The sequence below is a fragment of the Leucoraja erinacea genome, chromosome 32 (genome assembly GCF_028641065.1).
Source record: "Leucoraja erinacea ecotype New England chromosome 32, Leri_hhj_1, whole genome shotgun sequence".
NCBI classification, from domain to species: Eukaryota; Metazoa; Chordata; class Chondrichthyes; order Rajiformes; family Rajidae; genus Leucoraja; species Leucoraja erinaceus.
In genome coordinates, this window is record NC_073408.1 from 5,036,928 (window position 1) to 5,053,394 (window position 16,467).

The following is a 16,467-nucleotide window of genomic DNA, read 5'->3' on the forward strand; positions in this document are numbered from 1 at the left end:
TCCTACATTCTATATCGCAGCATAATTTGACTTACCCAGTAAGAAAGAAATTGAATTCAATAAGGCCTAAAAATAACTTGGGATGCTCTGGGATATTTTAAAAATAGTTGCATTAGTAAAATAGACAAATAATCTTCCATTCTGCACAAGAAATAAGCTATGCACAGAGAGACTGATTTCTAGTGAAGCACAAGTAACAACTCAAAACAAATGACAAATGTATGTTATTTTTTATTTTTGTTTTCCAATATCCTCAATTTGAATCCATTCCAGAACCTGAAAAAGTCAAAGAGCAATAATCAGATTCATATATAGGAGGAACTGTCGGCTTTAATTTTATTAAGGGTAATAATTGAGATTGTTCCACTAAATCTTAAGATAATAGCCAAGTTAATTTAACAGTATTCAATGAGAGCAACCAATAATAATATACAAAATACACACAAACTCTCACGCCAGCCACAATTCAAATACAATGGCTGTATTTTTCCCTTGGTGTCACCTTCGTGCATTAATTTCAAATCCTTGAATATTAAGGGTTTCAAAAATTAAGAACATATTCATTGACAGAACTCAGTTTTCCAGCTATTCATCTGTCCCAAACAGCCATCTCCTGGTTCTCGGCACTTCAGCACAGGGAAACTAAAGCCCCTGCCCCACTGTACGAGGTAATTCAATAGTTTTCCTGATTCAAACTCGGAGAATGTCCGCAGCGGGTCCGTAAGAGTTCATGGATGTCTCGTAGCGGCTCGTACGAGTAAAAAGTAACAATATTTTTCACCATGAGTATTTTTTTTACTCGTGGACATTTATCAGTGTTGAAAAAACATCACGAGTTTACTGGACTTCCCGAGTACCTACTGTTAGCATTACGAGCCGCTACGGGACATCCACAAACTCCTACGGACCCGCTACGGACATTCTCCGAGTTCGAATCAGAGGTGAACTCGGGAGAACTCTTGAATTACCTTGTAAAGTGGGACAGGCCCTAAACTCTGTGCCAATGCAGTCAAATCCTACTAGGAGTTTACATTTTTCAATACGATCATTCTAAATATCTCATAGGTCAAACCATGAACCCAGTAAACCGTTGCAGCAACTCCTCAATCAAATTCATATCCATCCTTATATAGGGAAATAACACCAGTAATACTCCCGCTGCAATCTCACCGGACCTCTATATAATCAGACAGTCTTAATTGGACAAGCCCTTTTTAAATATTTACCCTTAGTTCTAGATTCTTCCACAGGATGAAACATAATGTCTGCTACCCAACCTGCATGTCAAATTGAATTTATATACAAGGACTCCCAGATCCCATTAAACATATGTGCCTTTCCTTTCAATGCAATAAGTGATTTTTGTTAGAGGTCCATCCAGACCCATAGGACATAGCTTTCACCAGCAGCAAACTCAAAACCCAAGAGATCTGCCTTTAGACTAAAGCAAAGGGTAGAGAACAGAAAAGGTACCTGTTTATGCATCTTCAGCAACAGCAGCGGCGGCGGCAGCGGCAGGGGCATCCCCTCCCTTGGTGTTTCGCGTGTAGATGACCTGCGCTCTGTGTTTGCACACCAGCTTGATCATCCCTGCAAAACAGAAACATTATGAGATATACGAACCACTCAATTGTCACTAATCAAAGTCTCTAACTTCCTTGGTTTGAGATTGCACCTCGGATCTTGAATCCTCTCAGAACTACAGAGAGGTGGAAGAAACCGATGCTTATCCCTCAGATACAAAACTAAAATTGGAGGTTGTACAATACTTTTCCAATGAGGAAAAGGGGAATCAAAGATGAACCCCAGAATCCACAACTGTCCATAAACTAAGCAGAGGTTTTCTCGGTCACGTGGATTACTAACAGCAGTATATGATGGACAAAAATGGAGACACAAGATGCTATCTCAGTGCAGCTTGTTCACCGAGTACAAATTCCACCCTTTGTTGCCCCTGGGACCATCTACTGAAAATCCCCGAAAATACCATGCAAAGCTTCAGGACCTGTGGCCCACTGGCACTGTTACTGGATGTGGATTTCTCACCAATGTATCCACCCCACAAACCTTTGGCATTCAATTGGCCAGGGTACACAGCAACGGTAAGGCCAAAAGGGAAGAGTGGATACAGAGATTACATATCACTGAAAGGGAATTTTAAATTTTGCATTCACATTACGAACACTAATGGATGTACAAGTCACTATTCGCAAAAAAACTAGTTATTGATAATGCACGTCTCTTAAGTGCAATACATTGGCATGTCATTCTGCCCTCTACCCCCTCCCTCTGCATCATATCACAAACGTAGTCTTACACAAAAAGAGTGAGGGGTACAAGAGATGCAATTTACCCTTTGAAAGGAGTTCTTGAAGGGCAGCCCTGGCCAGAGAACCTCGGATCTTTAGTCTTTCAGAGACGACCGCAGGTGTGATTAGTTTGTAGTTCGGTACCTCTTTCAAGAGTTTCTCATAGGTGGCTTTGTCAAACAGGATCAAGTTGTTCAGCTTGTCTCTTACTTTTCCTTTTGACCACTTCTGCTCAATAAAACAATTGGTGTTAACAAGGTAAAATAGTGCTGTTAACAAGTTTTCTATTTCAACTCAAGTATCAACAGAAAAGCCAGTACATATCTAAGGCAATATTGCCTCTACGGCATCCAGCTACTAGAGTTCACATTGATGCTTTCCATTATAACAGCAAATAGTTATCCTGCTGAACTGATGCAACAGTTCAACGGTTATTCGTTTATGTTGCCTGCCCTACCGAATAATCCAACATTTTGTTTTTAGGACTGATTTAGCATTAAACAATAAAACTACCCATGGCTCTGCACTTTGCTAATATTCTGTAATTGACTGTTCAAGACTGTTGGAGAGCAGGCATCTACAACATTAGTGTATCCCCATCTACAGTTAACAGGAAGATGTGAGGGCCATTCAGAACCACACACCAGCTCTGCCATTCAATAAGATCATGACAGATGTTTTTCTTCAACATCACTTTGCTATACTAATCCCACATCCCTTTATGGATCCCTGCCTTGAATATATCCATCTTCCATAGCTACCTTCTCAATTCTGGCCTGAATGGACCCTTTAACGTAGACATTCCAGGGAAGAGTAACAAAGTTCCTACATCTGCTCCATCAAGCACAGTGACATTGCACAGTTCAACAAACCCAGCCTAGTCAGTCTCTCATAACAGACACATTCCATGACATGGACTTCCTGGCAAATCTCCTCCAAGCTCCATCCAGTGCAATCACATCCTTTTAGAGTGTTGACCAAAAATTCACTCAACGAAGACCTAATCAGCTTACCTGCCTTATTGAGGACCTTACAAAAGTGCACAAAAATACCATACCCTTCCTGATCTGTTTGTCACAGCCTCAAAAACAAGATTTATCTAGCACGATTTCCATAATCCCAAATTGACCGTGACAATCTCACTATCCTGATCCAATGAATGGATCCCAGCGTGCTCCCCACTGCTGAAGGTGGCGGTGAGTATTCAGCGGATATTGCAGAAGCTGTTTGTACAATACTGCACTTTTAATTGGAGATCTGAGAATGATTGAATTAACAAAAGACTGATCGAACTCAAAACTCATTAAGAAGCTTCATTAAAAGAAGCATATTTTGTGGGGGAAAAAAGTCAATAAAACAGCAAGTAGCAGATCAATAAACCAACAAAAAGGTGTCAATCATTTTGATCATGATGATAATTATACAACCTGCTATTGAAATATACTCAACTTTGTTCGAATAAGCCACATAGCTAGCTAGCCTCCTTGCCAACACAATAAACCAAGATTCACCAAATGTACAACCACTTGCCACAAGTAATACATTTTCTGGGGAAGGGTCACTAATTAAACCATTGGGATATTGCTTATATTGCTGATTCACATACAAACTTTAACATTAAAAAAAAGATCAACTCAAAACTGGGTCCGTTTTCTTGGTGTTGATTTTTAAAATGCAATCTTCCAATCATTAGTGCTTAAATATCAGAAAATTAAGGACCAGCAAAACTTAACTTCCAATAATAAATGAAGATACTAAGCCAAAGTAAGCATCTGCAAAAAACCAGCAAGTAACTGTTCAAACACTGACAAAATGCTGTAGTAGCTCAGCAGGGGTCAGGCAGCATCTCTGGAGAAAATGGATAGGTGACATTTTGCACCAGGACCTACAGACTGACACACGAGCACATCAACTAGTGCAAGCAAAAAAAAAATGCAGAATGGAGTGTTCAAATAGATCCTTTCCACCACAAGCCGCATTTTATACTAGTTTCTTTATTTCAATCGATACCAATTCCTTTGCTGTACAGTGCAATGTAAAGCGAGATACATTTAAGGCACACCTTCTTCTTGGCCTTGCCTCCAGTCTTGTTCACTGGATCTTTGTCCTTTTTGCCCCCTTTACTTCCATCTTTCTTCTTCTTGTCATCTTTAGGAGGCTATAAACAAAAACAGTTCTTTATTTTCATATACCTGTAATATTTTTAAAATCAGTGCTTCCAAACAGTTAACCTGGCCAGGTGGAAGTCCAACCAGTACAACAGCATGCTGATCTGGGACACGACATCGGGTCTGCGACTTGAACATAGCTGGTTCATCAATCTCGGTGTTGAAAAAAATTAAAAAAAACGGATTGCAGGAGAGAAAGCCAAGCCTTCACCTCCTTGTGGGGATGGTTCCCACATTATTCGCCATAAAGGCTTGGACCTACTCTCTCTTCCCCCTCACAATCTGATCGAGTCCCACTGTTGCTTCTTACACATAGAAACATAGAAAATAGGTGCAGGAGTAGGCCATTCGGCCCTTCGAGCCTGCACCGCCATTCAATATGATCATGGCTGATCATCCAACTCAGTATCCTGTACCTGCCTTCTCTTCATACCCCCTGATCCCTTTAGCCACAAGGGCCACATCTAACTCCCTCTTAAATATAGCCAATGAACTGGCCTCAACTACCTTCTGTGGCAGAGAGTTCCAGAGATTCAGCACTCTCTGTGTGATGGGCACTAGAGAGATGATTAAGGCATTTTGTGCAACTCTCCCTGTGATAAAACACAAAGAACTGTAGTAACTCAGCGGGTCAAACAGCATCTCTGGAATAGATGACGTGTCGAGACCCTCCTTCTATCAGTGCGTGTGATAAACCCGGGCCGGGCAGTAGGTCACTGGGTGCCGAGGCTGTAGGGAGCCCTGGTGGGCGGCTAGGCCCTGAAGCCTCGGCCTTGGCTGCAGTCCCGGCCCCGGAGACTTCATCCAGCCGGCGTTGCCGTGTCTGGCTGCCCAGCACAGGGCCGCCCCGTCCGGCGGGCCTGCCCAGCGCCCCCTCACCCCCCCAGAGCGCTCCGTCTCCCCCCCCGTCACCCCCCACACGGCGCTCCCTCTCCCCACACCCTCACCCCTGCACCGGCGCTCCCTCACCCTCCCCACACCCCCCCACCGGCGCTCCCCTCCTCCTCACCCTCTCCCCACCCCCCACACGGCGCTCCCCCTCTCCCTCTCCCTCTCCCTCCTCCCCCCACACGGCGCTCCCCTCACCCCCCACACGGCGCTCCCTCCCTCCCTCACCCCCACACGGCGCTCCCTCACCCCCCACACGGCGCTCCCCTCTCCCTCACCCCCCCACACGGCGCGCTCCCTCTCCCATGCTCACCCCCCACACGGCGCTCCCTCTCCCTCACCCCCCAGATGTCCGCGCCTCCCTCTCCCTCACCCCCCACACGGCGCTCCCTCACCCCCCACACGGCGCTCCCTCACCCTCTCCCTCACCCCCCCCCGGCGCGCTCCCTCTCCCTCTCTCCCTCACCCCCCACACGGGCGCTCCCTCTCCCTCACCCCCCCCCACACGGCGCTCCCTCACCCCCCACACGGCGCTCCCTCACCCTCTCCCTCACCCCCCACCACCGCTCCCTCACCCTCCCTCCCTCTCCCTCACACCCCGGCGCTCCACACCCCCACACGGCGCTCCCTCTCCTCTCCCTCGCCCCCCACACGGCGCTCCCTCTCCCTCTCCCTCACCCCCCCCACACGGCGCTCCCTCACCCCCCACACGGCGCTCCCTCTCCCTCTCCCTCACCCCCCCCACGGCGCTCCCTCTCCCTCACCCCCCACACGGCGCTCCCTCTCTCCCTCATCCCCCACACGGCGCTCCCTCACCCCCCCCACACGGCGCTCCCTCTCCCCCTCTCCCTCACCCCCCACACGGCGCTCCCTCTCCCTCACCCCCCACAAGGCGCTCCCTCACTCCCCACACCCCCCACACGGCGCTCCCTCACCCTCACACCTCACCCCCCACAGGCGCTCCCTCACTCCCACACACCCCCCACACGGCGCTCCCTCTCCCTCACCCCCCACAAGGCGTCCTCACTCCCCCACCCCCCCACACGGCGCTCCCTCACCCTCACCCTCACCCCCCACAAGGCGCTCCCTCATACCCCCCACACGGCGCTCCCTCTCCCTCACCCCCCCACACGGCGCTCCCTCACCCCCCCACACGGCGCTCCCTCTCACCCTCACCCTCTCCCCCCCACACCCCCCACACGGCGCTCCCTCTCCCTCACCATGCTGCCGCTTCAAGATGTCGGAGCGAAAGGAAGAGCCCGTGCGCCGTCAGCCCAGGAAACCCCAGCGCCCTCTCGGCCACTTCCGGTCCCCGGCGAGAAACGACGCCCCCCACTGGCCGTTGCCGGGGCAACGGGTTTGCTCGCGGATTAATTCCGAATAAATGCAGAAAAATTATAAACCAAACCATCTCGTGGACCCGGCTCACATCACACGTTTGACAGCCAGCTCACCGGATAGTAGAACGCTTTTGATTTTGCCATGCAGGCGGCCGTTCGGCCCATAGCGCCCATACGCTATGGGCCGAACGGTTTTACAGGGTCTTGGTGAGACCACACCTGGAGTATTGCGTACAGTTTTGGTCTCCTAATCTGAGGAAAGACATTATTGCCATAGAGGGAGTACAGAGATGGTTCACCAGACTGATTCCTGGGATGTCAGGACTGTCAAGAAAGACTGGATAGACTTGGTTTATACTCTCTAGAATTTAGGAGATTGAGAGGGGATCTTATAGAAACTTACAAAATTCTTAGGGGTTGGACAGGCTAGATGCAGGAAGATTGTTCCCGATGTTGGGGAAGTCCAGGACAAGGGGTCACAGCTTAAGGATAAGGGGGAAATCCTTTAAAACCGAGATGAGGAGAACTTTTTTCACAGAGAGTGGTGAATCTCTGGAACTTTCTGCCACAGAGGGTAGTTGAGGCCAGTTCATTGGCTAGATTTAAGAGGGAGTTAGATGTGGCCCTTGTGGCCAAGGGGATCAGAGGGTATGGAGAGAAGGCAGGTACGGGATACTGAGTTGGATGGTCAGCCATGATCATATTAAATGGCGGTGCAGGCTCGAAGGGCCGAATGGCCTACTCCTGCACCTAATTTCTATGTTTCTATGTTTCTATGTTTACTAGCCCGTGAAGATCGCCCAGCCCAAAGATTCTAGAGGAACCAGCATCTGCAGTTTCTTGTTTCTACTTCAGAATACTACAGTACAGTTTATTCGCCAGTTATGACTAAACTTACTCACTATGTTGAGAAAGATTAGGAAGTTATCGTTGATCTCCTCGACTATATTTAAAAATAAAAAGTGTTCAGAATCCCTCTTGGAGTTGAGACCTGCTAAGAAGGAACTACAGTGAAGATAGGCACAAAAATGCTGGAGTTACTCAGCGGGACAGGCAGCATCTCTGGAGAGATGGAATAGGTGACTTTTAGGTCGAGACCCTTCTTCAGGCAGAGAGATATAGAAGGGTACACACAGAGCATGTAAGTTGTGAAAAGGATACATCAAAGTAAACTATGATCAATGAAATGCACCTCCAGTCCCCCCCCCCCCCCCAACTCTCAGTCTGAAGGGTCCCGACCTGAAACATCACCCGTTCCTCTTCATAGATGGTGCCTGTCCCGCTGTTACTCCAGCAGAAGGTCATAAGGAATAGGAGTAGTATTAGACCATTCGGTCCATCAAGTCTACTCCACCATTCAATCATGGCTGATCTATCTCTCCCTCCTAACCCCATTCAGGACTTTCATATGAAGAAAGACTGGATAGACTCGGTTTGTACTCGCTAGAATTTAGAAGAATGAGGGGGGATCTTATAGAAACTTACAAAATTCTTAAGGGGTTGGACAGGGTAGATGCAGGAAGATTGTTCCCGATGTTGGTCACAGTGAGGAAAACATTTTTTACACAGAGAGTGGTGAATCTGTGGAATTCTCTGCCACAGAAGGTAGTTGAGGCCAGTTCATTGGCTATATTTAAGAAGGAGTTAGATGTGGCCCTTGTGGCTAAAAGGATCAGGGGGTATGGAGAGAAGGCAGGTACAGGATACTGAGTTGGATGATCAGCCATGATCATATTTAATGGCGGTGCAGGCTCGAAGGGCCGAATGGCCTACTCCTGCACCTATTTTCTATGTTTCTATTCTCCTGCCTTCTTCCTGTAACCTCTGATACCTGTACTAATCAAGAATGTAATTTTTAATTTGATTGTCAGAATAGCATTCTACATTTACTAGATCACCATTTGCTTTAAGTCTGAAGAAGGAGTCTGAAGAAAGGTCTCGACCCCACCCGAAACGTCGCCTATTTCCTTCGCTCCATAGATGCTGCCTCACCCGCTGAGTTTCTCCAGCATTTTTGTCTACCTTCTGCTTTGATCTGTCGTTTTCACACCTTGCCCTTCCAGATCTCTAGTTTCCCTCTTGGTCCTTGGTTTCTTGGTCCTCCAAAATATTCCAAATGGAATTTAAACTGGAGGTGGTGGAGTCCCCTGACCCCCTGACTCTCAGTCTGAAGAAGGGTCTCGACCCAAAACGTCACCCATTCCTTCCCTCCAGAGATGCTGCCTGTCCCGCTGAAGGATCCTCCAGTGCTTCTACGCAGCGGCGGTGGAAAGCATCTTGTCCGGGAACATTACCATCTGGTTCGGGAATTGCTCTGCCAAGGACAAGAAGGCTCTGCAGAGAGTAGTGTGTTCGGCCGAACGCACTATGGGAACTTCACTCACCCCCCTGCAGGAACTATACAACAGGAGGTGCAACTCCAGAGCAAACAAAATCATGAGAGACCTCTTCCACCCCTGCAACAGACTGTTCCAGCCGCTACGGTCAGGCAAACGCCTCCGTTGCCACGCAGTGAGAACGGAGAGGTTGAGAAGGAGTTTCTTCCCAGAGGCAATTCGGACTGTAAACGCCTTTCTCACCAGGGACTAACTGTACAGAACGTTTTTCCTTCTATTATTTATTATGTAAAATAATATGTGTGTTATGATTGTGTTTATAATTTGTTTGGTTGTTTTGTTGTTCCGCGGGCATTGCCACTTTCATTTCACTGCACATCTCGTATGTGTATGTGACAAATAAACTTGACTTGACTTGACTTGAGTTACTCCAGCATTTTGTGTCTGTATGTGAGTTAATCTAAGGATCTTTGGGTTAAACTACATTTCCCAGACGGCCGTGAGGAGGCGGGGAGGGAGGGAGGGAGCGGCCATGGTGGTGTTCAGTGTGTATGTGGTGAATAAAGCCGGCGGCTTGGTCTACCAGCATGACAATTACTCGCCCCGCACCGACGTGGAGAAGACCTTCAGCTATCCCTTGGACCTGGTGCTGAAGGTGTACGACGAGCGGGTGGTGGTGTCTTTCGGCCAGAGGGACGGCATCAAAGGTGAGGCCGGGCGGCGGAGCCTGGGCGGCGGCTCCTCAAACCAGGAAACGCCCCGGTCAGCCTGGGCCTAGCCTAACCTAGTCCTGAAATAGACACTAAACCATGGAGTAATCCAGCGGATCAGACAGCACCTCCGGAGAGAAGGAATAGGTCTCGACCCAAAAAGTCAACTATTCCTTCCCTCCAGAGATGCTGTCTGACCCGCTGAGTTATTCCAGCTTTTTGTGTCTATCTTCTGTTTAAACCAGCATCTGCAGTTCCTTCCTACACAGACTATCTCTATTCATTTTGTCCAGAGATGCTGTCTGACCCGCTGAGTTACTCCAGCTTTTTGTGTCTATCTTCTGTTTAAACCAGCATCTGCAGTTCCTTCCTACACAGACTATCTCTATTCATTTTGTCCAGAGATGCTGTCTGACCCGCTGTGTTACTCCAGCACTTTGTGTGTATCATAGCCTAACCTAGACCAGTCCTAACCCCTTGGGTGGTTCAACTAATTTCATAATCTGGGAAGTATTGGAAGTTTAAAGTTGCTAGGTGTGTAGGAAGGAACTGCAGATGCTGGTTTAAACCGAAGATAAACGCAAAATGCAGGAGTAACTCAGCGGGACAAGCAGCATCTCTGGAGAGAAGGAATGGGTGACCTTTTGGGTCGAGCCCCTTCTTCAGACTGGGAGTCGGGGAGAGGGAAACCAGAGATAAGGAAGGTTTACAAAAAACATGTAAGGTGTCAAAATAACAGGTCAAAGCAGACGATGATCAAATACATGTAGAATGCTTCATTGCTGGTTTAAATTGAAAATAAACAAAATGTTGGAGCAACTCAGCCGGACAGGTAGCATCTCTGGAGAGAAGGAATATGACGTTTTGGGTCGAGATCCTTCTTCAGGCTGTGATTCAGGGGAGAGGGAAACGAGAGATATGGAAGGGTAAGGTGTGCAAAAGACAGACCAAAGGGGATGATGATCAAGGAAGTGTAGTATGGTTCATTGTTAGGGAGACGAAGATGACATGGGGCCACATATTCAATAATATTTAATCAGGAGGACAGTGAAACTAGTCGGAGAACTAGGGTGGGGGAGCGATGGAGAGATAGGGAAAGCAAGGGTTACTTAAAGTTAGAGAAATCAATTTTCATACCGCTGGGTTGTAAGCTGCCCAAGTGAAATCTGAGGTGCTGTTCTTCCAATTTGCATTTGGCCTCACTCTGACAGTGGAGGAGGCCCAGGACAGAAAGGTCAGTGTGGCAATGGGGAGGGGAAGTTAAAATGTGAGTGATCAATAGATTGGCCACGGCTTCCACGGAAGGTGCAGTGAAACTGAGGGAATGGTCAGGCAACGTTTCAGTTTGATGGAATAGGGGAGGAAAATCTTTTCTGGCTTTCATCCCTCAAGTCTTCACAATAGGTACCAATGTATTCTGTGTTCCCATGCTGCTTGACCTGCTAAGTTCCTCCAGCACTATATGTTTTGATTCACAATGAGTCCACTTTTTAGGCGATGGTGTTTCATTTTTACCTTTTGCTTGTTTCCCTCAGTTGGTTATGCAGTGCTTTCAGTCAACGGGATGGATGTAAATGGAAGGTACATGGCTGACAACAGGGATGTGCTGGAGTATCTGAACACCTCTTTTAATTACCCTTTGGCAATACGGTTTGGACGCCCTCGTTTGACATCCAACGAGAAATTAATGTTGGCCTCCATGTTTCACTCGTAAGTTTTATGTCAGAACAAAAATTAAATACTTGACTGTACAGGATTGATTATGAATGTTTATGTACTTTGTTATTGCTCTGAGGAGCTCTATTGTGTTTCTCCCTAGTGGTATGTGAATTATAGTGGGTACAATTTCCAAGGCCCGAACATGTTTGAAATGATGATCTAATTTTTCAACAAAATAAATGAGCTTCTGACATTTTGTCAACTTCCCATCTACATGGGTACTACACTAATTTAGTTCAGAGATACAGCATGGTCACACAGGGAGAACGTGCAAACTCCACACAAGACAGCACCCAAGGTCAGGATAGATCCCGGGTCTCTGGCGCTGTGAGGCAGCAGTTCTACCAACTGCCCCACTGTGCTGCTTGCTATTCTTGCTTGTGAGCAGACCGGGTGAGAGTCTATATGTTCCAAGAGGAGAAAATTACCAGACCCATCAGAATCAGTGTTTATTAATTGAATATTAGATGCACAATCTTTACAACATATTTTCTCATTAATGCTATCAGTGTTGGTAGAAATGTGCTCTGCTTTTTTGTGTGTGGGAGGGGGAGCTTTTGGAAGTATACTAATAATTGTCACGCTAAGTCACAAATTGATTTTTTAAATTCATTTCCCAGGTTGTTTGCAATTGGATCGCAGTTATCTCCGGAGCCTGGAAGTTCTGGGATTGAAGTACTAGAAACAGACACTTTCAAGCTGCATTGCTTTCAAACCCTAACAGGTGAATAGCATGGTGTAATATTAACGTTCTGTTTATTGCTTCAGATTACTTCATCCATGCCCCTTTCTCCCCATAACATAGAAAGTTTTCATGGTTGGGATAGCGCATCCATTTTGTTATCTCTCCAGTCAGGGTGGTCAAAGTCGCAGATGGTTTTAACAATACGTTCAAAACCATTTCTCACTGGTAGGAGGATTGGTAACCAGATCTAGGTCATGGGTGGCAGCGATGAAGAATTGGGCCGGCGGAGAGTGCTGGAGGTCGGAGAGGACCACGTGGGTGCTGGTAGTTGCACACTCTGCCAAGAACAAAGAGGGACACACGTGGGTGCTGGTAGTTGCACGCTCTGTACACTGAGAACAAAGAGGGACCCAGCATGGCGGGACCACTGAGAACAATGGGGGTCCCATTGGGGCCTAAATGGAATAGTTTGTAACTTTGTCAACGCTCTATATGTGGTGATCTTTGCATACCTCGGGAATGTAAAACAAAGAATCTCACTGTAGACAAAAGTGCTGGAGAAACTCAGCGGGTGTAGCAGCATCTATGGAGCAAAGGAAATAGGCAGGGGAAGAAGAAGAAGTCTGAAGAAGGGTTTCGGTCCGAAACGTCGCCTATTTCCTTCGCTCCATAGATGCTGCTGCACCCGCTGAGTTTCTCCAGCACTTTTGTCTACCTTCGATTTTGCAGCGTCTGCAGTTCCTTCTTAAACAAGAATCTCACTGTGACGTGTCACATGTGATAGTAAAGTATAATTCATTAATTCAGATGACTGACTAAAGGAGCCTGGAAGTTTTGGATGAAGGCAAGGCCCTCAGAATCATTTTGGGGCTGAGGTGTTTTGGTTGCAAAGTTAAGTCGGACAAATTGGGGCTTTGCTCCTTGGAGTAGAGGATGGGGAGTGGACTTGACACGGGATGTACAGGATCGTGACTGGGATGAAAGCGATAAACTGTTCCACTTTGGACGAGGACCTATTTAACGTGATTGAGGTGGGTGTTGCTGCGAGAAAAATGCTTCTTGCCAAATGAAAGGTTGTGACCTGATCCATTCTGGATGTGGAGACAGCCACCCACAGGATTTTGCTAGGAATTCGATGCAGAATATTTTGATTCCAATATATGAAGATGATGGGCAAAGAGACCCATAGTCAGATGCTGTGTTCTGCAGAATTTTACCTGAAAGGAAGGCGGAACTGGATGCATAAATTCATTGGACGCTTGAAGGGGAAAAATCTGCGGGGCTGTGGGGAAAGATCAGTGGGCGAGGATTAAACAAAAAGCTCTGTTACAGAGTAGGCACAGGATGGAAGGTTTGTCCTTTTGCATCATTCTATGGTCCTGTTTTTCCCCTGAAATGTTCTGTCATGTTTCAGTAAAATAACCTCATTGTCCTTGAGCAATTTTCAGAAGGTTTACTGCTGAAGCTCCTCTTTATGTGATGTGCGTTTATTCTCGTTTTCTTCATTAAAGGAATTAAGTTCATTGTGTTGGCCGACCCTCGACAAGCTGGGATTGATTCCCTCCTCCGGAAGATTTACGAAATTTATTCGGACTATGCTCTTAAAAACCCGTTCTACTCTCTTGAGATGCCGATCAGGTGGGTCTCTGAGGAGGGATCATGAACATACACATTTTATTTCAGCTAAAAGGGGATGACTCTGCACTGTGAAGTGTTGCAACACAAAGTGCTGAATTAACTCAGCAGGCCAGACAGCATCGCTGGAGAACATGGATAGGAGACGTTTTGGGTCAGGACCCTTCCTCAGTCGAATCAGTCTGAAGAAGGGTCCCGACCAGAAACGTCACCTATCCACGTTCCCCTAAGATGCTGCCTGACCTGCTGAGTTACTCCAACACTTTGTGTCCTCTTGTGCAAACGAGCATCTGCAGTTCCTTGTTTCTAGATTCAAACTTCAACTTTATTCAGCGGGTCAGACAGCATCTGTGGAGGGAATGGACAGACAGCGCTTCAGGCCGCGACTCTTCTGCAGACTCCAATATTTCAGGTTGTGATCCTTCTTCAGACAGATGCTGCCTGACCCGCTGAGTTCCTCCTGCAATTTGTGTTTTGCTCAAGATTCCAACATCTGCAGTTTCACGTCTCCTTCATTCTATTTCGTCAGCCTCCTCAACAGCTGCTTCAATTATAAACTAACAGCTTCAGGGACACTGCTGCTGGGGTAGACATTCACCGAGCCCAGTTCCAAAATAGTGCAGGATCACCGATCATTAGATTCACTGCTTTTCCTTGCCACATTTGTTCCTTTCACTTTTCCATCTGTTCTCATGTTAATCCCACACAAAGACTTAGTTCCGTGAAGGATCTGCTCAAAAATCTGATGTTCTGAAGAAAATATAGTTGCTGTGCATTTAAGTAATTGTGTATGTTCTGCCAATTGTGTTCATTGAGTTCAGCGTGGAAACAGGCCCTTTGGAGACTTGCCCACACCCGCCAACATGTCCCATCTACACTAGTCACACCTGCCTGTGTTTGGCTCGTATCCCTTTAAACCTATCCTATCCATGTACCTGTCCAAATGTTTCTTAAATGTTGCGAGTGTACCTGCCTCAACTACCTCCTCCGGCAGCTCATTCCATACCCCCGCCACCCTTAGTGTGGAAAAAGTTACCCCTCGGGTTCCTATTAAATCTTCCCCCAGCTACCTCACTTTAAAACTATGTCCTCCGGTTCTCGATTACCCTACACTGGGCAAGTGACTGTGCGTTCTTGAGACAATGGGACCATTCTTTTTGTAAAGTACTGGGAGATTTTATTTATTCTTTTCATCACAATAGTTTGAGATTGATGGATGTAAACAAAATATCCACTCACATTGTGGTGGCCTCCAATTAATGTTTGTGCAGAACATTCTATAAGGGTAATTTGGGTGTAGATGAATGCTAGACCCTCCTAGCTTCAAGGAATATTCAAAGTGTTCCTGGTCAAGGATATGGGTCACAGTTCCTGATCCTTGGGTATGAGGGTCCACAGGAAGATCTAGATGAAGAAAGTGACAATTGAAACATTTTACAAACCTAAATGTTTTCAAAACAGTATTGCTCTTGTATTCCTTTATATGTTAATGCCAAGGATCAGGGTGTCACTGGCATTTATTACCCATCCCTAATTGAGTTCATAAGTTATAGGAGCAGAATTAGGCCATTCGGCCCATCATGTCTATTCCACCATTCAATTAACTTGGAGAAGGTGTGGGAGGCCCACTGTCCTCAATCACTGTATTCCAAGTGTACTTGGGAGTACATGGACGTGTGAATTCACCCCATATTAATGTGCTCTTGTGGGAGGAACTATTCCCCAAGTACTTGGACAAAAGACTTGGCTATTTCAGCTGAGTCTTCTTGCCTACACTGAGCAGACATGCTGAGGCTGCCAATGTTCACTTGATGATTGTAGAAACCAGCAACTGTGTGGATGCTGGTTCACCAAGGAAAGGCACAAAATTCTGAAGTGACTCAGTGGGTCAAGCAGCATCCCTGGAGAACACGGATAGGTGACTTTTTGAGATGGAACCCTTCTTCAAAACTAAAGAAAGGTCCCGAGCCAAAAATGTCACCTATCCGTGCTCTGCAGAGATGTTGCCTGACCCGCTGAGTCACTTCAGAATTTTGTGTCTTTCCTCCAGTTAGTGATTATCTTGGTTGTGGACTATTGTTATAAAACATGGTGCAATTGTACAATTTAGAACACAACCTTTCCTGCTTAACCACTTTGGTTTTTATCTGCAGGTGCGATCTCTTTGAACAGAATTTGAAAGTGGCTTTGGAAGTAGCGGAAAAAGCCGGAACAATTGGCACAGCATCTTGACCCCCAGCTGTGAGGCTGTAATCTCTTCAGAGGGTTACATCGGGCTGTTGTATATATCTTTTGCATTCAGTAGTACTGGGCTAGGAAACTGAATACAGGAAAGTGTAATTTGATGCAAGTGGGAAATGTACATAGGAAATAAATGCATTGTAAGCATCTGATCACTTGGTTCTTTCAACTCATCATTAGACACGGGTGAGGTGCCGGATGACTGGAGGGTGGCTAATGTGCCTCAAGCATAGGGATGGTTAACGTTTTCGTGTCGAGACCCTGCATCGGGACTCTTGGCGTTGTTCCAGCAATTTGTATTTTGCTCCGAATTACAGCATCTGCAGTCTCTAGTGTCACCAGCGCTCATGAATATATCTGCCACTAGAGGGAGGCAGTGTGCAATCTGCCACAAGGTTTGCATTATAGGGCATCAGAATTTTATCAGCAAATGCTG

At 46.6% G+C, this 16,467-nt stretch overlaps 2 protein-coding genes across 4 annotated transcripts; one reads left to right on the plus strand and one right to left on the minus strand.

Annotated features, from left to right (window-relative positions):
- Positions 1–213: 213 nt before the first annotated feature.
- Positions 214–6,725, minus strand: rps25 (ribosomal protein S25). 3 transcript variants are annotated; one of them, XM_055660618.1, is made up of 5 exons: positions 6,586–6,725; positions 4,372–4,467; positions 2,354–2,537; positions 1,474–1,590; positions 214–276 (listed from the first exon to the last, which is right to left on the minus strand). In XM_055660618.1, exons 1-4 carry the CDS (start codon positions 6,586–6,588, stop codon positions 1,478–1,480), a joined length of 396 nt encoding a protein of 131 aa, XP_055516593.1. In that variant the 5' UTR covers positions 6,589–6,725; the 3' UTR covers positions 214–276; positions 1,474–1,477. The 3 variants fall into 3 exon arrangements, with proteins under 3 accessions (XP_055516593.1, XP_055516591.1, XP_055516590.1); XM_055660616.1 differs by having other exon boundaries at positions 6,580–6,603; XM_055660615.1 differs by lacking the exon at positions 6,586–6,725 and adding an exon at positions 4,985–5,134.
- A 2,816-nt stretch (positions 6,726–9,541) lies between these two features.
- On the plus strand, positions 9,542–16,181 carry trappc4 (trafficking protein particle complex subunit 4). The gene is made up of 5 exons (XM_055660619.1): positions 9,542–9,748; positions 11,287–11,461; positions 12,091–12,194; positions 13,667–13,793; positions 15,944–16,181. Exons 1-5 carry the CDS (start codon positions 9,574–9,576, stop codon positions 16,020–16,022), a joined length of 660 nt encoding a protein of 219 aa, XP_055516594.1. The 5' UTR covers positions 9,542–9,573; the 3' UTR covers positions 16,023–16,181.
- The last annotated feature ends 286 nt before the right edge of the window (positions 16,182–16,467 follow it).

What these genes read in the sequence shown, in the direction of transcription:
- rps25 (XM_055660615.1), bottom strand. Translation starts at nt 5,119, where the DNA reads ATGCTGTTTGACCCGCTGAGTTACTACAGTTCTTTGTGTTTTATCACA. An exon ending in GGAACTCTCTGCCACAGAAG is followed by an intron (nt 4,468 to 4,984) that starts GTAGTTGAGGCC and finishes TTTTGTTTATAG; the next exon opens with CCTCCTAAAGATGACAAGAA. An exon ending in GAGGCAAGGCCAAGAAGAAG is followed by an intron (nt 2,538 to 4,371) that starts GTGTGCCTTAAA and finishes TTTATTGAGCAG; the next exon opens with AAGTGGTCAAAAGGAAAAGT.
- trappc4 (XM_055660619.1), top strand. Translation starts at nt 9,574, where the DNA reads ATGGTGGTGTTCAGTGTGTATGTGGTGAATAAAGCCGGCGGCTTGGTC. An exon ending in CCAGAGGGACGGCATCAAAG is followed by an intron (nt 9,749 to 11,286) that starts GTGAGGCCGGGC and finishes TGTTTCCCTCAG; the next exon opens with TTGGTTATGCAGTGCTTTCA. An exon ending in TTGGCCTCCATGTTTCACTC is followed by an intron (nt 11,462 to 12,090) that starts GTAAGTTTTATG and finishes TTCATTTCCCAG; the next exon opens with GTTGTTTGCAATTGGATCGC.